This window comes from Alosa pseudoharengus, unplaced genomic scaffold (assembly GCF_046254945.1).
Source record: "Alosa pseudoharengus isolate Yale_2024_CS ecotype anadromous, Long Island Sound unplaced genomic scaffold, YU_APseudo_1.1 YU_APseudo_1.1_scf_9, whole genome shotgun sequence".
Classification (NCBI taxonomy): Eukaryota; Metazoa; Chordata; class Actinopteri; order Clupeiformes; family Clupeidae; genus Alosa; species Alosa pseudoharengus.
In genome coordinates, this window is record NW_027468881.1 from 6,513,109 (window position 1) to 6,535,690 (window position 22,582).

The 22,582-nt window shown below is 45.0% G+C and overlaps 2 protein-coding genes across 4 annotated transcripts in view; one reads left to right on the forward strand and one right to left on the reverse strand.

The window, feature by feature from the left end:
- The window catches only part of LOC143115394 (uncharacterized), a 48,144-nt gene extending 36,421 nt beyond the window's left edge, over positions 1 to 11,723 (reverse strand). For both annotated transcript variants that reach the window (XM_076277400.1, XM_076277401.1), the window contains exon 1: positions 11,421 to 11,723. The gene's annotated coding sequence lies outside the window, so the exon portion shown is untranslated. The remainder of the gene's footprint in view (positions 1 to 11,420) is intronic.
- Positions 11,724 to 14,447: 2,724 nt separating this feature from the next.
- nkain4 (sodium/potassium transporting ATPase interacting 4) overlaps positions 14,448 to 22,582 on the forward strand; it is an 80,144-nt gene continuing 72,009 nt past the window's right edge. For both annotated transcript variants that reach the window (XM_076275909.1, XM_076275910.1), the window contains exon 1: positions 14,448 to 14,784. In XM_076275909.1, the coding sequence (XP_076132024.1) occupies positions 14,731 to 14,784 (54 nt within the window). In that variant the 5' untranslated portion in view covers positions 14,448 to 14,730. The remainder of the gene's footprint in view (positions 14,785 to 22,582) is intronic.

The window sequence follows — 22,582 nt, forward strand, 5'->3', positions numbered from 1 at the left end:
AATGCTAATTTTGAGAACTAGATTTTCCATTTTGTTGTCCAGTGTGTAATGATTGATTAGAGTGTTTTTGAATTGGCAATAAGTTGTAGTCTTTGATTTGCTTTTGCTGCATGTTTTAAGTGTTTTGAGAGAGTAACAGCCTTTTGCATGCAAAATGTGTCATTTTGTCCAGAGTGCTTTTGTTCAGACACGGGTGTTAACTGTTTTGAGAATGTGATGTCAGAGTTGACACAGGTATCAAAACGATCAAGAAAAACTGTAAATTATTGTATAGCATATTTGGTGAAGAAAACAGTAAAAAGGTGTTTACTGTAGGTCTATTTTGATGACAAATGACAAGTTGTAGTTCAATGAAATTTGTCTTGTCTAGGTGCTTACTGAAAGTCTTACATGTCAATGACAGTTACATATTGGGAGGAATTAATACAATTATTTTTTATTCAGTACATTTAGTTTTTTCAGTTTTTTCTGATACCAGAAACATGAGAAAGAAATGGAACAGACATAGCAAAAATGCCCATTTTGATAACTATATTTTGCATTTTGTTGTCCAGTGTGTATTGATTGACTGAAATCACACAGTGATTTAACGACAGGATGTGTTGTTTGAAGGCATGATTTGCTTTTGCTGCATGTTTTAAGTGTTTTGAGAGAGTAACAGTCTTTTGCAAAGCAAAATGTGTCATTTTTGGCCAGAGTGCTTTTGTTCAGACAAGGGTGTTAACTGTTTTGAGTAGGGATCGACCGATATATCGGCCGGCCGATATATCGGGCCGATATTTACGTTTTTTACGTGTATCGGCATCGGCCGATAAGCAGCGATAGTTTTTCCCCCGCATTATTTACATACAGGCGTCCACAGGCAGCTCTGTGTTGCTGGAGAAGCTGCAATTTACGTGCAGACTGCCCCTCCCCCACAAGTGCTGAAAGCCTGCTCTTCAAGACAACAGTAAAATTTAAACTTTCAAAGCATCTTTTAACTGTTTGACTTAGCTAAATATTGCCATACACTTTGAAGGTGGAAGCAAGTTTGTGGGTCCAAATGGAAAACACGAATGATAGATAGATAGGTAGGCTACTTTATTTAATGCTTAATGCCTCGTTTATAGAACTGCTTGCCATTGTATTTAGGGAGCTGCAAATAGCTAAGTTGTAGGCTAGGCTAGCGGTAGCTGTTACAAACACTGGTCATTAAGTAATGCCAACGTTGTTCCGTGGTATTTGTGGGAGTTTTATTCAGCGACCACCTGGCTGAGTTTTGGACGCGTGTGGTGTGTGTGTGTGTGTCTCCCTCCCTGAATGCCTCTTCTATAAAACTGCTTGCCATTGTATTTAGGGAGCTGTAAATAGCTAAGTTGTAGGCTATCCGTATGGTAGCGGTAGCTGTTACGAACACTGGTCAATCATATGATTAAGTAATGCCGACGTTGTTCCGTGATATTTGTGGTAGTTTTATTCAGCAACCACCTGGCTGAGTTTTGGACGCGTGTGGTGTGTGCGTCTCCCTCCCCTTCTCCCTTCGAGCTGGGCGGAGTTGCCATCACAGTGATAAAAGCTTTAATAATGAGAGACGTGTTATATGTAGTTAACTATTAATTCGTGTTAACGTTTACCATGTACCAGACATACCGTGTATGCCTTACTTGTTTAGAGCCGTTTGCTAACGTTATCATTATCAATCCAGTTCAATAGTTGTTCGTCAGCTACCAAACAGACGTTTGTGTGTGCATCTGTGAGACACGCATCACAGCGATATGAGAGTGCTGCGCTACCGGAAGAAGATATTTTAAAACTTTGAGAGATATGTTTTATACCTTTTGACGTTGATGCCGTTTAGAACAGAAACATCTGACACCACGTTATTTTCTTCGGCTGATTTATGTTCTGTGATTGACAAATCTTGCAGCTTTTTTTAGAAAAATATAGACATAGAAAAAATGAAACCATGCAGTCTTAAATTACAAATCAAGCACTTTATTTCAATAGCTTTTCAGGCTTATTGTTTTCTTAAAGTATTTAAATGTGTTGACAAATGTGTTTGTGATGACCTGAATTATGTCTTATAGTCAGCAAGCAATGAATCATCAAGGCTGTAAGATGTTGATGAAAGCATTTTGCACAGTTAACCATATCCAGTGCACCCATCCATAAGTTCAATAAATGTTCCTTTTTTAAATTGAGACTTATAACATTTGTTATCATAATTTGTGTAATTATGTGTCATTTTTATGATGTAAATTGAGGGAGCAAAATAAAAGCAGTATCGGCTCCAAATATCGGCTCAAGAAAATCGGCAGCCTGTATCGGTCATCGGCTAAGGCTGAGGGAAAAAAATCGGTATCGGTATCGGCACTAAAAAATCCATATCGGTCAAACCCTAGTTTTGAGAATGTGATGTCAGAGTTGACACGAGCGTTGACATCAAAACGATCAAAAAAAACTGTAAATGTGTGTACAACGTAAAACACTGTCACCGTTACTTGCTACAGCCACTTAACCAGGCCATCTCAGCAACGTAAAACACTGCTACATTGCTACAGCCACTTAACCAGGCCATCTCAGCAAAACAGACTCCAACCCTATTCAGCCCAGTCTACATTGCTCCACCTGTCACACTCCTCCACACAAAGCCCTACTTAGACTGTTTTCATCACTACCCTGCATCAATTAGGCTCAGATGACTGCTAACACACACAGACTACAGTAAGCACGGGGCCTGTGTGGAGGCATGGGGGGGCTGAAATGGAAGCGCGTCTCAGGAGAAGGCCCGTGGGCAAAGTGCTGTGAAAATACAGACAAAATAAACAACAAATAATTGGCTGCTGCTGCGGAGGCTCATGACGCTGATAAACTAATTACCCAGCTGGCTATCAATACGCTGCAGCCCGACGACGCGCGTGTTTCTGATAATATGATTTAGGGCGCACGGGCTGCTGTTCATTAACTTAATGAAGGTCTCATTACTGCGCCGGTGTCTGATCGATCAGACCAATCAATGGAACACAGAGCAGATTCCAGAACTTGATAAAAGTGGAGCTGACGGGAGGGGAGAGGGAAAGGGAGGAAGAGAGAGAGAGAAAGAGAGAGAGAGAGAGAGAGAGAGAGAGAGAGAGAAAAGGAGAAAAGAGGGAGCTCATAGAGAGGGAAATTAAATCAGTGTGTGTGTGTGAGAAAGAGTGTGTGTAAGAGAGAGAGAGAGAGAGAGTATATGCAAGAGAGTGTGCTTGTATAAGAGAGAGAAATGAGTGCATTTTTGTGTGCATGTGCGTAAGAAGAAGAGCTAGATGAGTATTCGTGTGTGTGTGTGAGAGAGAGAGAAAGAGAATAAGAGAGAGAGAGAACATGCCAGTGAGAGAAAATCAGAGAAACAGACAGAGCGAAAGGAAGGCAGGGAAAGAGATGAGTTGCGAACCCCCCTTAAAAAGTTCTCTTTTCCCTAAACCAGGCCCCCAGCGGGGAGCGCGGCCTGCTTTCATGTGGAGGTGGATGCATAAACAACCAAATTAAAGCAACAAAGGAGAGCCTGAAATAGACAGGGCCCCTCCTTCAGCATCCCCGCATCCCTGGATCCCTGGCACCGGCTCTACCTGCCCCACTAGCACAACATCAACATCAGCACCGGCTCTAGCTGGCCCACTAGCACAACATCAACATCAGCACCCCAAGTACACACCAGTACAGCAGCACTGTCTGTAGCTGCCCCAATAGCACACCAGTACAGCAGCAGTGTCTGTAGCTGCCCCAATAGCACACCAGTACAGCAGCACTGTCTGTAGCTGCCCCAAGTACACACCAGTACAGCAGCACTGTCTGTAGCTGCCCCAAGTATACACCAGTAGTACCAGATCACATTGGGCACCAGTGCAGCACCTCTGCACAGCACTGCTCACGTAAGGGTGAGATTCCAGGAAAAAACATGTTGAACTATCATAACAATCTATCATAATGAAATGACAGAGAGAAACACTATAGATATATGATTGATGAACTATTCTGACTAGAGACTACAGGGAGACTATTTTGACAAGACTTTAGCTAAATGGCAGAAAGATTAATTTGACTATACAGTAGATTGTAATTCAGTGATAGAGAGAGCAATTTTAAGTATTTGTTCAATAATAGATATTTTGATTGCAGACAAATTGACAAAGAGACTATTATTTTAAACATTCTCTCTCTTAGTTTGCCGTGGTGGTTGCCCATTTACGCTTTCAGGAAATGCAGTCCTAGTCTAATAGACACAGTGGAAACACATCAAAAACAATCTTTGCAAACTCATCTTGAGCATCCGACATTAGTTGCTCAAGGCACTGAAACCCAAACACAAGTAAAGTGACTTGGAACATTTCCAGCAAGAGTGTGAACACAGGTTAAAACAACATATCATGTTAATTGACATGTTGTGACAACCAGCCAGGTCCTTTCCACACATGAGACTACTGATGTTCTCAGCACAGCTGAGTCACAGTCCTCCAAACTCTTCCTAAGAATTAAAAACTCGGCACACACTTCGACTATGTCCCTAATTAGGGGCCGGAGAAGACGGCTGTTCAGAGCACTCAAGTATCTGGAACACAAGTGAAATAATTTAATAATATTTAACTTTAATAATATATTTTTTTTTATGAGAGTGACAATGATTCCCAGTTCCAAAATAGAACACTTTATGTTAAAATGTTTGCTAATTTGTGCACTACTTAAAATAGCATGTCAGAAGGAACTGTGGCCATAGAAAAAAAAGTTTCCGTCTTGTGGGCTTTCTAAAAATAGACCTCTGATGGTGATACCTGCTTTAACTGCTGATGACACAGATACAAAGAATCTCTCTCTCTCTCTTTCTCTCTGTTTATCTCTCTCTCTCTCTCTCTTGGTCTCGCTTTTTCTCTTTCCCTTAGTCTTTAACAAGAAAACAAGCGCTTCACTCATCACACAAAAACACAATGTGTGTGTCAAGAAAACACAGTGGTGGTAAAGTCTCCCCATTTCACAACTGCCATGTCGCCAAGCAAACTGCTTCAATATTGCAGTTCAGAGCAGACAAACACACACACACGCAAACGGACAAAACTGACCTGACATTCAAAACTGACACAATCTCTCATGTCAATTTAGTTGTAAACAAAATATGACAACATGCAAATGCTTACACACACCACACACATACACACACACACACACACACACACACATGGGTGATGGAAATATCTACTGAGCACATACAGCCTCATACTTCTCAGACGTAGGTTTTTTTTTGCAATTATGCAAATCCCTATGCCATGATAGACAGAGCCTTCCCTGTGCACTGTGATCAGGCGGCTGTATGAGCTTCTCTAAAGCCGTGATGAGAGAGAGAGGGCTCTGGTGTGGACTCCTGGGGGCCAAGATACACTTACACACTGCACTATGGGACCAACCAACTGGGGCTCCACTGCACTGAGTCATGGACAAATTCTCTCTCCCTTTCTCTCTCTCTCTCTCTCTCTCTCTGGCTCTGTTCATCTATCCCTCTGTCTTATAGGTCTGGGATAACTTAAGAGAGAAAGATAAAACTCCTCATTTTTATTTGGGAGAGAATTTCTTTTAATAATCCAACCCTTTCATTTTTCTTTCAACGTTCTATTCAAAAACACCTCTCTGTTTCTCTTTCTCTTTCTCTCTCTCTCTCCCTCTCTTTTTCTCTTTTTTCCTCCCACGTACACCAGACACTCCCTCTCCGTCTCGCTAACTTTTCAGACTGGACCTCATCTCACCCCGCTGGGAGACCCTGGTCCACCCCAGCGTGGGTTTGCGGAGGACTCTGTGAAAGCGAGCGCAAACATCCAACATGAGATCCATCCTGCATGAGAAGGGGAGCGCGGGGAAGAAAAAAAAGAAATGAAAGGACAATCACAAGCTTTGTCTCAGGATTAAGCCCTTTTAAGAGCCCCCCCAAACAAGCCCTGTCTGTAGGTGCAGTTGCCAAGAGTAGGGGTGGAGGGGGTGAGTTTGGGTGTAGAGGTCTCTAGCCCCCCCACCCCCCCACCCCCAAAAAAAGAGGACCCACCCCCACCCCCTTCCTACAAAGAAACACCCCCTTTGGAAAAGAGCCCCAGACATTCTGTCTTGAGTGAGGAGGAACAAGAGAGCCAGAGAGCGAGGGAGAGAGAGAGTGAGCGCGGGAGAGAGAGTGAGCGAGGGAGAGAGAGAGTGAGCGAGGGAAAGAGAGAGTGAGCAAGGGAGAGAGCGAGGGAGAGAGAGAGTGAGCGAGGGAGAGAGAGTGAGCGGGGGAGAGAGTGAGCGAGAGAGAGAGAGAGTGAGCGGGGGAGAGAGAGTGAGCGGGGGAGAGAGTGAGCGAGGGAGCAAGGGAACGAGTGAAGGTTCCCGCCAGAGACAAGGGCTGCGAGCAGGGCGGGTGCTAACCAGTGTTCTTCGACACTGCCAACGGCTCTCACCTCTCGCCAACGATCAGCTACAGCTCGGTGAGCTGGGTGTGTCAGTGTGTGTATGAGAGTGTAAGAGAGAGAGAGAGAGAGAGAGAGAGAGAGAGAGAGAGAGAGAGAGAGAGAGAGAGAGAGAGTGAGGCAGGAAAAAAGGGCCTGTCTGTTTCGCTCTGATGCTCTGCAACCGACATCCATGCAGCGAGCAGCGAGTGGTGGTGTTAACGTTAGCTGCTCAGCGCCCCTCCTCTCCCCCTTCCCCCTTTGAAGCATGTACACCCTGTCAGAACCCATCCTCGGATCTGCAGAGAGAGAGAGAGAGAGAGAGAGAGAGAGAGAGAGAGAGAGAAAAGGAGAGAGAGAGGCTGCTGCAATGTACAGCAACAAAGACAAGACTCAAATAACTCGCCCCTTGCATACAATAAGGGTGCTAAAGCACAGTGTGGGCCATCTTGAACAGTATGGAGCATAGTTATAATGCATGTCTGGCGTGTTCGCAATTCAAATGTTCTGTTATGAACTATTTTTTGGGTATAAATACTGAGCTTGATTGAGCTTTGGTAATCATAACTCATTACAGACAATGTTGTCAATAATTAGCTGCAATCAATAGTTGTATAATTTTTCTGATGTCATCCTACAGTAAAATGTGCAGTGGTCTCTTAGTTTTTTATAGAGCTGTATATTTTGGTATGTCATTTTTCACACACAGTATATTCAGTGGCAAATTATCACGTTGTCAGAATGATATGTCTATTCGCAAATTAATCCTTTCGCAAATTAATTTTTTTGTAATTGCAAGGTGACAGTTGAATATGTCACAGTGCCATGTGTGATATCTGCAGGGAGGCGCTGGTTGATATGTGTCAGTGACACACACACAGCATAAGTGCAAAAGTGCAGAATCTCCACTGATGTCAGACTGTGGTAAGGATCACTTGCTGCCTGAAAATGAGTGCAGTGGGTGATGGTGGAAACTAAGGCCTCTTGAAGTGATGATTTCCTCTGTTTCACTAGACATGGTGCACCATATCTCAAGATAAGACCACATTCTACACGGTTTTTTTTTTTTTTTCATGAGCAACCTCTATTGTGGAAGTGTTGATAACCTGACATCAATCTAAATGGTGTCATAAACTCATACACAGAAGCAACAATTTCACAACACATGGTTCATTCACCATATCTCAAGATAAGACATTTTTCACATACCGGTAGGCCTTTTTTTTAAGTTACATGTACAGTTGATTTATTTCATAACCTCACATCAATGTAAATTTTGTCATAAACTGACACATGGAAAAGACTGCTGACACTAACAGAGATCATTTCAAAGATGCCAAGCTTGAATCTCTTTTCAAAGGGATAAACCCTGACATTTCCGATGTCACATATTTTGCATTTTGATGCACCTAACATTGCATAACCCCCTCTAAAACATTCCATATCCTGACAACATCTACATAAAGGGTGCCTTTGTTACTGACCAGGTGTAAAAATCCCCTTAATGTTTCCCAAACCATCGCTATCCAGGTATACAGGCAAAGGCTTCCTTCCTTTCCTCGTTTGATTTAATCCTTAGCCAGATGAATGAGCTCAGAGGGGAAACAGATCACTATACCCTCAACACAGAAGCCATGTTCCAAACCAGTCACTAACCAGACCTTACATGTGTAGTCTGACCTCGGTCATGTTTGGATAAAACCTTTTTCATCCGACATCCCCGTCAACACACATACACACAAACACACACACACACAACGTCTATACTGATGATTGCACCACGACGGCACAAAGATAATACCATTGGCTCTCGGCACGTCATTAGATGCATCTAATCTGACTCAGCCTGGATCCAGATTACTGACCTCGAAAAAAAAGCTTTGATTGTTTCATCAAAATGTATTTGCAAAGAACAAAATGTGCAGAGCGGGCCAGTGGTTAAAACCATCACCCCTTGCAGCATCTATGGTGGCCTTTTTTCACTCCTTCCACTTTTTGCCTTTTAGCAGTTTACTTGAACAAAGTGGACCAAAAAGCAACAGAGTGTGATATTAGCGCCCATCCTAAAGCAACATGATGTAAGAATTGGTATTTACAACCTTGGTCGTCAATTTTCAATGATTTCCCATTAGTCATTAAGGCGGTACCAAGTGCACTGCAAACTGACGAAAAGGGCCGTGCACCTACATGGTACAACAACGTTACATAGTGCAATGCCAGACTTCCCAGACATGTATTGGCAATGGCAGAGATGCAGAGCATCATCAAAATGCCGTTGAAGGCATTATTTAAAGGTAAGACAACTACATAATATTGCTTTAAGTAATACAGACATGGGTCTGTGCATTGGCCCTTCTAAGGTAGAAGATAAGGGCAAGCTTTCCACCCTCCACAGCACAGGAAATGAATCAATATTGTGTAGCATTATGGATTAGGAGGCCGTTAGACTAATGCGTATCACAACAGGCCCTGAAATACTCCTAAGTGCTCGGCACGCTTATTGACTTTGATGCTCCGCGTCTTATTTCCTGATCATGTGATACCCTGGTGGTATCCATCCCTTGTCCGGTCTGGGTGTTATAGGCTGCTGAAAGAGAGAGAGAGAGAGAGGGTAGAGGGAGAGACACATAGACTGGGAGAGAGAAACAGAGAGAGCAAGAGGAGATAGAGAGAAAGAGAGAGAGAGGGAGAGAGAGAGAGAGACCAAGAGAGGAGAGAGAGAGAGAAAGACAAAGAGTGAGGGAGAGGGAGTGAGAGAGAGAGGGAGCGGGTGGCTGCACTGCCTGAATGAAGGTGATCTCCATGAATCTCAGTTTGTGTCATCCGCCCTGTAGGGAGAGAGATGGATGGCCTCTTTTCTCCTTTCAGCGCATCGCGTCTAAAGTGCGCTAACGGAGACGGCGAGCGCCCGGATGACTGAGTGGCACAGAGTGTGTGTGTGTGTGTGTGTGGGGGTACGGGTCCTCCTGACCGCCTGAGATTTTGAAGGAAAGACCCCAGGGCCCGGGGGGAACGAGAGGGGCGTGTTTGGAAGGGAAGGCATGAAAAGAACTTTCTAGAAGTCTCCTGGCTCTGTGCCGCCTGAGCAGAGATAACCCACTCTGCATCTGCATTCTGCTTATTCCTCCCTCTCTCCCTCCCTTCCTCCCTCCCTCTTACTCCCTCCCTCCTCCTCCATTCTTTTAGGCGGGAGTCTCTTTTACTCGCGATCCACGGCTTTCTTTCAGTCCGTAACCCTTCCACCCCTCCTCCCACAGTGCAGTGGGCTTTCCTTGCTTCATCTCCCACCTTGTCCTTTCTCTCTCTCTCTCTCTCTTTCTCTCTCTCTCAGTTTTATCCTCTGCTCTCCTCTCTCCCACTGCAGTGTTAATTATTGAGGCTATTTTACCCAGTCGCTGCTCTGCAAGCCTGGAGCCCCCCTGTCACAGATCTCCTGCCCGGCTCCGGGGGGACTTTGCTAAGGCTATATCCAGCCTTCCGGCTCCTGCCAGTCTAAGGACTGTCCAGTCCACCACTCCACCAGTCCACCACTGCAAATCTGCCGACCAGCACCAAGGGAACTACTGCCCTGTCCAATCCTTTAAAGCCTTTACATCTCTCTCTCTCTCTCTCTCTCTCTCTCTCTCTCTCTCTCAAACACACACACACATACACACTCTCTCTCTCTCTCACTTTCACACACACACAAACACACAAACAGCACGGTTCACTAAATGTGTAAGTGTGTAGGTGTATGGGTGGAGTGTATACATGTGTAAGTGTGTAGGTGTATGGGTGGAGTGTATTCATGGAGTGTATGTATGTTTTTCATTACACTCACTTCTCACTTCATGTTGAAGAGGTGCCAGGTGAATAGTCATAGATGGGGAAAATGTCTGTCTAAACTGGTTACTATTGCCACCAGTCTAGTTCATGGCTGTGCGGTGAATAAACTGTTAAATCTCCAGGCAGTGCACAGAGCCAAGTGAACAGGGGAGGGTGGCAGGAGGACTTCAACCACCGGGGGAACACAAAAGACCTCAGGAGCTTAAGTAATGCCCATTGTTGCACGAACCAGACCGGACAGTCACCCCATCAATAATATATGTGCACTTTCTACTCTCCCAATATGTGTGCATGCACGTCTTGATAAGAAACTGTGTGTGTGTGTGTGTGTGTGTGTGTGTGTGTGTGTGTGTGTGCGCAAAAAAAAGAGCAAAAGACAGAGAGAGAGAGAGAGAGAGAGAGAGAGAGAGAGAGAGAGAGAGACAGAACTGCACAGTAAGAGGATTTCTCTCATCCATATTCACGGAAGACTCCCTCAGACTCTCCCATTCTAACCCAGACTGGGGAAGGGGCACACCATTCTTCAGTGGTTATGTGTAATGACCTCATTGAACACAGGGAACCCATTTCTGCCCCAACATTGCCAGTGGCAAAATGTGCAGAAATTCAACAAGCATACAGAATGTGCAGTCCAGGAATTAGAAATATGCTTGACACGGTGCAAAGAGAGGACACTAAACCTTAATCTCTAGAAAGGGAGCCCCCAAAATGGTATGCTTGCGGAGGGACATGAAGTTTGAGGTACACATACACATTAGCATAAGCACAAGTCATTCTGTTGTCCTAAGGTTACCATATGCTTGCTAATCGTCAACCCCCTCATGAAACAGTAAGTAAATCTAACGGAGATGCATTTCATTTGACTTAGTTTGACTGTCACGGTGCCAAAAACAGGTAACGGTATGCACGTGTGAGAAGTTCTAGTAGAATTCCCGTTGGAATACTTCAGAGAGTTCAACTGATCTAAAATATCATAGCCACGCCGTTTGGGTGAGAAAATCTATACCAAAGAAAGCAACGGTATAAAATATGTGGGGTCTGAATACCAAGGCAGGGTGATATAAGTAGTAGCCTACACGTAATCATTGCACAGGCATTAATATAGCCTACAGAACACACTTAAATAAAACAAAAACTGTTGCAGTTCAGAAATGTAAATAAACGTCTATAACTCACGCAAGCTCTTCACACGTCCAGGGAGAGCGCAAACGCGACCTGCAGCATCCCTGTCACTGCGAGCTCCTCGGCGCTTCTCTCGGGACGTCTTTCCGCTCCCGCAATCATTTTCTTTTGCAGAGATGCAACTTCACAACCTTTGCCGATCCCTGATTGCTAAAGGAGCGTGTGCAACCTCATCACTCCGCAGCCGTGCGCGCACGCCTCTCTCGAAACCGTTAATTAAACACGCGGAGTGTCACTTTCTATTTTTAAGTTCAAGTGTGGAGTGATAGCCTCCTCTCATCTGCCTCCGTGTTGCCTCCCAACCTTGGCTTTATCTGAGAGCGGTTTCCCAGCGCAGCGAGCCCATGTGACGGAGAGGCGGACAGCTTCAGGGCTGTGTGCCGTCAAGTCAAGGTGCTGGCGATAAGAGCGCCATCCAATGGAGACACAGAAAAAGACTAATTGCAGTGTCACTTTTTTGGCATTGTGAGACGTGTAAAAAGTAAGACAGTAAATACATTACATAGGGAGGAAGAAAGGAGTTTTTTTCATAAATACAAAAGAATGTCACTGGGGGGCTCTGAAAGAAAAGAAACTAATTTAGGGACGGACACGCTCTGTGCTAAAGCCAAAGGTACTGGCGCTCCTGCTTCATGATATGAAATTGGGACGAAGAAATCGCTCACGCTGTCAATTATAAGGAGGCGTGGCCCTTGATGAAATGTCCCAGATAAAATGTCATTTTCAGCTAACGTGGTCAGTGGTGTTCCACATTTAAAGACCTGCCAGTCAATGGAACTAGTAGGCTATTGTGTGTGTGTGTGTGTGTGTGTGTGTGTGTGTGTGTGTGTGTGTGTGTGTGTGTGTGTGTGTGTGTGTGTGTGTTTGTGTGTGTGTGTGAGCGAAAGGCATCTCCTTTGTCCAGATCTCATTGTGCCGTCTGCCATAAGACCATCTCTCACACAATGGAGGTCTACACAGTGAAGAGCCATAGGGAAAGACCTGTCAGTCCAAATCAGTGTGGATGTGCTCAATATTTGGGAGAGAGGCATACCCCTCGGGTGGGTCACCCCCACCCGACCCCATCTTTAAAGGTGAAAAGAAGGGGTGATTTCTGAGGGCAAGATGAAGAAGTACTCACCCACAAATAAGGCTGAGGAGAGGTGTGAAAATGACCCCAGAAACCCTCGAAGAAATCTCTTTCACAGTACCCAACACTTCCAATGTGTGACCTATTTTATATCCTTATTTGACAGATCTCTCTCTCTCTCTCTCTCCCTCTCTCTCTCTCTCTGTCAGCTTCAGTCTGTCCTTCTAACATAAAGCATTTGGCTTATCTTTTATTCATACCCTGATAAATGTTTGTTGCCTGCTGGTTTTTTGCTCTTGATGATGATTGTTTTTGCTGTGTGTTCATTGTTGTGTATAGTGTGTGAATATGGATGTGGGAAACTATTTCATTTCTTTATGTGTCTGCATGTGTGTGTGTGTGTGTGTGTGTGTGTGTGTGTGTGTGTGTGTGTGTGTGTGAGAGAGAGAGAGAGAGAGAGAGAGAGAGAGAGAGAGAGAACATAAGAAAGAGAGAAGAACAGAGAGGGGCAAGGGAAGGATGATCTATGTTGAATGTGCATTACTTCGTATTGATGTAGCGTGTGTGATGCAGGGACATTTCATGATGATAACATACAGCATCTACACTGAATCTGAGGATCTGTCAATCAAACTCATTTGTATGTGCACTGACAGAGAAGACATCATATAAATAAAGGGAATGCTCTTGTCGCTCCATCTGCGTCTCACGTGTGCAGGATGCATGAGTCTTCATCTACGCTGCCTGTAACATGCTGCTAACTTAACATTGCGCAAGTGTTTCCCATTCGAAAAAACTCAGGCTGGTGCTATTTATAGCAGGGGTGAGTTTGGTCTCTCTCTCTCTCTCTCTCTCTCTCTCTCTCTGTACGTTGAAGAGGGGGCAGGCTTTTGCAGGGAGGGTGGGGGCAACAAAGGGGTTGTGTGTGATGTAATAAGAAGTGAAGTGCTCCCTGGTTGTGCAGTCAGGACCTCTAAAAGATTCATCGCACACTTCTGGAGGGAGATGTAGGAACCGGCAGGAGGGAGGGAGAGCAGTGTGTGTGTGTGTGTGTGTGAGAGAGAGAGAGAGAGAGAGAGAGAGAGAGAGAGAGAGAGAAAGAGAGTGGGTGTGCTGGAGGAGATGGCTTTTAAGGGCTATTCTATAATGAATCAATCCAGCCCAAACGAGAGCACAACCAAACCAGAGGAAAGTTGGGTGGATTTCATACAGAGAGAGACAGGCGGAGAGACCCCTTCAAACGTATCGAAGTAGCCTACTAGGTTCTTCCCTCATATGCCTAGTACACCTGTAATATGTTACTATAGTGTACTGAGGGAAGACATTGTATTTATGCTTAATTTATATCGTGAACCTTTATATAAAATGCAGATGTATGCAGTTTTTATGAGGTAGCCTATATTACGAATGAACATTTATTTATTTTTTTCTGATAAGATTCCGTTATTTGCCAGCAGATGGCAGTAAAGTTCCATGTCTATTTACTATCATCGTTCTTGCATGCAGTTACCGTTTCTATATGAGTAGCCTGGGCCAAGGGTTATATGATAAACTTGCATCTTGGGAGTTACTACAAACTTGATACAATTGATTGTTGGTATATATTTGCTCTTCGTGATACAGCCACCAAAAAATAATTTGATAATGATGGTGAAGATTATGGTCAAATGATAGGCTACGGTCATCATTATGAAGACTTCTTCAGAGTATGTTGGAATAGCTTATAGTCAATGTTTTTTTTTTTTAGCTGGTCGGTTTGTGGTGTGTTTGCATGGAATAGCCTATTCAACAACGTGTGTCTACTGGGATATGACACCAGGGTGATAACAGCAACCTAAGGAAAATCCCCTCAGGATCAAGAGGGGGCAGTTGGGATCACTTTGAACTCTCCCTTCAATCCCCCCATTCCGCCCCGCGAGCCTCAACGTGCTTGCCAGTACTACCACCACAGACTCAACTCCCAGCCACACTGGCGGTGCGTTGCCGTCTCGTTCTCCGCTAACTCACACAAAAAAGTGTTCTTACGGTGGATATTTAAAGCATGGGAAAGCATTACGTGGGCTGGACCGTTTCCGTACCTGACAGAGTCTGACTCAGTCCTTCTTTTTATTAATCTGTCCTCGTTACTGTTGTATGGATGAGGTCTAAGTGACTGACTATTCGACTTCTCTCGTGTGATCAAGATCTCAGTTTCTCGTGTGGTAGCATATCGAACTCAAGGCTATTTGTAATACAATGGGGTGCTGCACTGGACGTTGTACTCTGATCTTCATCTGTACTTTCCAACTGGTGAGTAGATTTACAGTTGTTTTCACTAAAATGAGACGTTAACGTAAGTCCTGAAGAGTGAGTCTTTGAAGATGCCCTGCCTCTGTTGTATGTGGCTAACGTTACCGTTACTGACCGGCTGCGCTGCACAAGCTCTTTGTTATGATAGCTTTTGTCAGTGGGCTAATTGCGAAGTGAATGAATGAGATTGACAAATGGGTTAAAACAACACACACGAATTTGTCCGACTTTGTGATATGCTCTGTGAATGTTATTGTTATTAAAACATGACACTGAGGGCGGGTGGCTTAGACGTATGTTAAAAGACTTTATCCGAAGAGCTCCCGGAGGACACATAAGTGGCCCTCAAAGCAAGTCGTCGCCTTGATTTATGACAGGCCAATCAGCTAGCTGGCCCTCAGATATTTGTTTGTCACCTGAGGTGTTGGTGAGAGACCAGTTTTGAAACAGTTTTGCCAGATGTAGATGTGTGTGTCCTAATTTGGGAGTGCATGTCCGCTTCGTCGTTATGACAATGATGGCAGTGGCAACTAGCATGACAGCTGAATTAGCGAAAGAACTTGCGCGGTCGGACACTCGCTTGGGTTTGATAGTGCTGAATTTGCATCTGAAACGAAAACAGACAACATAAGCATCCACTTTGTCTAAACGAATAATCTTTTAATTTCTTGGTTGTAAGATTGTAAAACGAGTTAACTAATTCTAAAGTAAACGACCAAGGTTACTCACATCACTTGGTTTGGTTATAACCTGCTGTTATAAGCTATGTACATTTTTAGCCTGTCATAAACGCACGTGGCAATCTGTCAAGCGTACATAGTATGTGTGTGTAATAGTAACGTTATGGACATCACATCAGAGCTTGTCTTATGGTGAGTGTCAAGGGCTAACTACTCCTGCGATGCCTACAAATACATCAAGTAGGCTGTAAAGCTCCAGAAAATATTTTATGTAATTGCATGTAGGTATAATACATGCTCTGCATTTTTAAAAAGTCACATGCTTAAGGAGCAAATGAAAGGACTTTGGTAGGCTACAGTCCATGAAATGTAGCCTACTGCTAAGTCTTACTAATCAAAAAAATGGTTTGAAAACATGTAACCTTACTGACATTTGGTATAGCTTAATACACAGAGTGTGTTGGATGCATTCACAGAGGAGCTTTTCGAATATTATTTTGAACCAGTTGAAGTCAGAGACTTTTCTGTCTTCACTGTAAGGTTTTTCCCCTGTCTGAATCCTCTCACTGCTTGAGAAATAATATCATTAAATACACATTAAAAAAGTCTTTGTGGAATGTAATCCAGTGGCTGGCTCTGTGAGTGGCTTGTCATGAAAGGCTATATGAGGTACAAAAGTAGCCTTCACAGGATTTGCTCTTTACTGGAGATTGTCTGCCACTGTTCTGGAACTTTGGGGATATTATATGGGTCTGTTATATCAGTGTCGTAAATCACTCATTTGTTTTTTATTCAACTACAGTTCAATATAGTGGCATGTTATCTTACTTTACACTGAAACTCCAGAACAACTAAGGGGGCGAAAGAAAAACAGGCTGAAATTGTGTAAATTTCATTTCGCCTCAGAGTACAAGTGTAATGGTCTTTCTCAGCCTGAGATCTTGTTGAGAGTTGAGTGATGGCATTGTTTTTGAAACATGATCTCCATCAGAGATACAGTGAGCTGCAGGCGTTGCTGCCCCCCTCCCATCACCTCTCCTATCCACTCTTTTCCTCTCTATTCTCTTTTCCTTTCTCCTCCTCTCTTCTCTCCTTTCTGCTCCTCTCTTCTCTCTTTTTATACTATCTCCTCTTCTCTTTTATCTCCTCTCCTCTTCTTTCCTCCCCTCCCTCCTCTCCTCTCCTCTCCTCCTCCTCTCCTCTTCTGCTCCTGTGATGCCTGCTGCCTCTGCGTGTCCTGTCACTCATCAGACCTTCCCAGAATCCCCTCTGACAGGGGCATTAAGGCCCGCTGACGTCTGTTGCCCCCAGGGGCAATGATGTCAAACGCCCCTCTAACACTGAGAACCGTATAACACACACACACACACACACACATACACACACTCACACAAACACACCCACAATAGCATACTGTATGTTTACATACATTTGCTTGTGGGCATACACACTGACACAAACAACACACAAACACACACACACACACACACACACACACACACACACACTTAAATGACACACATGCACATGCACACAATTCTCAATAACACATAAAGTCTATCTACAACAGTGCTTCCCAAACTGTGCCATGAATCCATATTGTTGAGTTTTTATTGTTGAGTTTTTATTGTTTTGACAATAATTGAGAATAGTTGACAATAATTAACATTTGGCTGAAATTGTAGGCTATATAAACCACATTAATGTCATTATTTACATGCTAACCCATGCTAACCCTTACTGATAATTAAATCGGCATAGAGTTTTGCCCTTTTGTCCATCTAAATGCCTTTTTCATTGATCAAGGCACGTTCCAATCGTGACACACTGACGAAGGCCACAAGGCCGAAACGTTTGGTCTTGTTGCTGTTACCCCTGTTGCTACGTGAAAATGAATCAGCGAAAAAGAAAAGATTTTGGAGTGCGACAAATCTTTGATTTTCTATACGTTCCAATCGTGTGCAACTTACACCAAATGTCACACACAGGGAGGTACGCAAAAGAATATTCCATTCAGAAGTAGCAAAATGCTCTCTGCTGATAACAGAACATTAACAGAAAGTAACAAGTTTTTCCTGGCAGTATGGGGCACAGGGGCAATGAATAGCAATAAACATATTATTTTGTAACTTTAGCATGTTTAATACAAAACAGATTTTTGTATTAAACAAACCAGACACTCTCTCACACACAAAGAGCCTTTTCTGACCTTTTGGCCTCAGTTATCTGACATGTTCATTTCCTGTGATGTCTTCATTTGGGAGTCCATCACCTTAGGGGCGATCAGTCAGGACCTACTCTAGCCCTTGGCTCATTTCCGCACCCGCCCATTTCACAGCCATGAATGTCAATATGGAGGAGCCACTTCTCTATTCTCTCTCTCTTGTACAGGATGCAAACACACACACACACACACACACACACACACACACACACACACAACCTCAACCTACTGTCTCTCTTTATTTGTATTTCTCTCTCATTCAGATACACACATGCACACATACTCTCTTTCTCTCGCTTACACACACACACACACACATACACACACACAAGCATGCAGAAAGTAGAAATAGAGAAATTACCTTCCTGCCCCCGCGTATCTCTCCCTCCTTCCCTCCCTCCCTCTCTCCTCTCTCACAAGAGATGGGTATGGGCGTGTGTAATGGTGGGGGAAGTGTATCCTGAAGCCATGCGTAGGCTGGGGCTGAGAGATGACTAAGAGGTTTCGGTCACTTCCACTAGAAAGCCGACTCATGGAGGAGCCCACACCATGACTCGGCGCCTCCCGACATGGGCAGCACCTTGCCTTTCAGGCGGATTTTACAGCAACAGTCTCACCGCATCTCTTGCGTAAGACCTTAAAAAATCAAGAGAACACATCCGATGGGGAAAATCAGATATCAGAATTCTTCTTCTTTGTCATTCTCTTCGTTTTGTAAATCATCATCATCCCTCTGTTCTTCCTTGTCTGGTTCAGTTCATACTCCTCTCATCTCTTCTCTCTCTTCTCCCTCATCTTCTTCCTTGTCATTTCCCTCTGTTCTCCTCTTCTCTTTTCCTTATTCATCTACTCTTTCCTTCTTTGGAGGGGGGGGGGGGTGGTGGGTAAACAAGAGACGCACACCTGTTTCTCCTGCGGTGTCCAGCCCCTGGAATGTTGCCCTACTCTGGGAAAGCTCTGCTCAGGCGGTTGGGGGGTGGGGGGGGTGGGAACCAGAGACTCCACTGAGGAATTCACACCTCAGCAAAAACACTCCCTCCCAGCACCACCAGTGCTGCTGCTGACACCAATACAGATGTTTGTGTGTGTGTGTGTGTATGACCGTGTGTGTGTGTGTGCTGTGTGTGTGTGTGTGTGACCGTGTGCGTGTGCGTGTGTGTGTGTGACCGTGTATGTGTGTGTGCTGTGTGTGTGTGAGTGTGTGTGACCGTGTGTGTGTGCGTGTGTGTGTGTGACCGTGTGTGTGTGTGTGACCGCGTGTGTGTGTGTGCTGTGTGTGAGTTCAACTTCTCCCCTCCTGAGTGCGGAGCCACACCTGCTTTCCTCCTCCTCTGCTCCTCCTCCTCCTCCTCTTCCTCCCCGTGGCTCATTAGACAAACACAGAAGAAGAGTTTGTTAAAGAGGCATAAAGCTGTCGACGCTTCACTTTTAAAAAGCCCCACAAGACCCATGAACTGTTTTCCTGTCCTCCTTTTTTGAACTCTCCCACCCAGGGCCACCTTCCCATGCACTCTCTGTGAGGTTAGGCCGCACGTGAATCTCACAAAAGCTTTGAGTATGGGGACAGAGAGCAGAGCTATGATGTTGTTTGTAATCAGTTGTACCAATGAGATTTTTTGTTAATTGCTTAGGGGTGTTGCTTTGCTTTGGGAGGTGTTGCTGTGAGTCTGAGGAGTTTATGTTTCAGTTGGCGGGGGGGTGTCTCACAAAGTCCCCATGTAATTTACACCCTGTGATCATCTTTGAAAGGTTAACTGTTCAGAAAGATGGTGCCTCGAGCCTTCGAGTCTTGAACTGTGTCCAGCTCCCACTGATGCTCAACCTTTTAGGAAAAGATAACGTCATGTTTCGAACTCATCCAAATCCGTTGAAAGGTTCTGATGGCTTTCTGCAAACAGCTATACATGCAATGCAATGGTCCATAGAGCATATTACAATTTCTCATTCTTTAGAACCTCATTCTTAAGAATACTAGAATGTTCAAATCTCATTCCAAACAATGCTTGAGCCTCCGTCAGCAGATTCTCAGCACATCTTAATTGGGCCTGTCACAAATGGATGAGTTTCTCAGGCCATTGTTCTATCATTTGGCATGTGTAATTGAATTGTGGCCAGTCGTGCACCGACAACAGACAAAAAGGAATGCGAGTAATATCCTGGCAGGGACAGGATAATGAGGTTTTATTGATTAAAAAAAAGAAATCCCTCTTTGGTCTTAGCCGGCCTCTTAGATCGCCGTCTCTATTGAGTCGCCTGGGGAACATGGGTGCGGAGGCTGCTTTGTGTCGTGGCGTTTCCCCACTAATACAATTCATTGATTTAACCGCTTTTTTTTTTTTTTCAACCACGGTGTTCTTTTTTATTCGGGCTCTTCCACAGTCAGGGTGCCTTTTCAATGGCTGTTACACAAACTGACACTCACAGACACACACACACACACACACACACACACACACACACAGACATACACACACACACACACACACACACACACAACGCACAACGCACACACGGTAAGCGCCATTCCCTTTCCCCTATACACACACACACACACACACACACACTCACACTGTCCCAATTTTTGGGTTTGAAGTTCATTCCCCACTATGACGAGGGTTATATTTGTACTGAAAAGGACAAAATCTTTCAAGTGGCAACAAATGGCACAGGGACACGCTAATGGAGTGAGAGGGAAAGACAGAGACGGTGTGAAAGGTGGTGAAGACGGGAGTAAAGATGGGGTGATGAAAGAGAGGTGTGTGTGTTCCGGGTGTGGGGGGGGAGGGTGTGGAGGGGGTCGTTGCGGGAGAAAAGGAGCCGGTGTGAACAGTTGCCGTGGCCATGAGTGTTGCCATGTCAGGGGGGGTGTGAAAGTGAAAGTGACGCAGTGCTGAACGGGGTCGATAAAGGGGGTGATTGATGGATGAGGCCTTTTAATTGGACAGCATGGCTTTGTCCACACAGTGAACAGAGGAGGTGGGGGGGCACTGAAGTTCTGGAGTAATGAGACTTTGGGTGTGTGGGGGAGCACATTGTGTTTCCTTTGCAGAGACAGAGATGAACACTTACACTGACATAAAGGGAAACACACATACACACACACACACACACACACACACACACACACACACACACACACAGACATACAGAGGCAAACACAGAAGGACAAACACAGAGGGGCAGATACATGGACACAAATGAGCACATGCGCACACATATGCACACACACACACACATATGCACACACTCACACACACATACACACACACACACACACACACACACACACACACACACACATAAACAATACAAACAAAGTTAGCATGTGCCAAAACAAACCCACCCTGTCATAAAGTACACACACACACACTCATAGCCACAGATGCAGACCTACTCACACACACGTTCAGCACAGTACTAAAGTGTTAGTCTGACAGTAGGAAGCACAACTGTGTAAGCACACCTGCACAAAACCACAGTTTTCCTTGCAGTAACACTCCCACACACACACACACACACACACACACACACACACACACACACACACACACACACACAGAGAGACACACACAGAGAGAGACACACTGGAGCTGGCAGGGCAGCCAGTCTGCTCTCTCTGTAGGCAGACTACAGATTGTCATCATATATTTCCAGCCCTCAATCCCCCACAACAACCCCTCCCCCCTCCCATTTGGGAAGGCAGCAGTTGGCACTGCGGTTAGAATCAACAGCCAAGCCCCGGCGAGACGGCGCGGGGTGAAGAGGTGGCTGATGGGACAGGGACTTGGCTGGGTCCAAAAGGGAAGGGCCACCGTACCGTACGCTGAACAGGAGAGGCGAATAACGAGGGAAGAGAGAGAATGAAGAGGAGGTGGAGGAGGAGTGTTTCTCCCGCTTAGTGTGGCGTGTTCACCTTTCACTTGACATTTTATTTGAGCTTTTATCCAACGCAACCTATAGCACAAATATATTATTCATTGATTATTGATGAATTAATGTACATGAGATATACATGTTCATTAAAAGCCTAGCTGTTCTTGGGGAATTCACACGGACTCACTCGCAAACTCAAACACTAACAGCGCTAAGGTCTTTGACACTGACGGAACTATATTGCACACTGCACCACCCTTTGGGCAATAGCATCTGCTGGATGAATGCATGGCGGTAAAATGTCATCGTCGTTCGGCGCATGGGACGAGGGAGGAGACGACCAAGGGAGCATGGAGGAAGGAGATAAAGAGGAGTTTTTCTGGAGCTCAGCTGGTACAGAAATCAAGGTCATGAGTTTGTCACTTAGAGGGAGGGAGCACACGTACTATTGATACAGTGTATTGTACTGCTCTGGACAGGTCAAAACATGGATGGGGCAGCCGTGGCCTACTGGTTAGCGCTTCGGACTTGTAACCGGAGGGTAACCAGTAAGCCACGGCTGCCCACTCCATGTCTTCCATTGCACCCCTCCTCGACTCTGCTGAAGGAGTGTGTGTGTGTGTGTGTGTGGGGGGGGGGGGTGGGGGGAGGCAAGCTGCTGAGGTTGTCTCCACGGTGATGGGACCCCTGGACCACCACCACTGGCTCCGTCCTCGTATATCTCTTGTCCCATTTCCCCTTTCGCATTCTGAGCATCAGTTTGTCATGGCGACAGCGCCCGCATAGCCCGACTGCCATCGCCGCTTCTGGATGATGAATATTTATGAGTCAAGGAGCGCACACATCCCAATGCACACACACACACACACACACACACACACACACAAACACCTACATCAACAAGAGCACACAAACACCCACCCACACACATACAGAGTCATGAATGCACCCACATTCACAATAAATCAGTCCACACACACACACACACACACACACACACACCATTTCACAACACAATGCA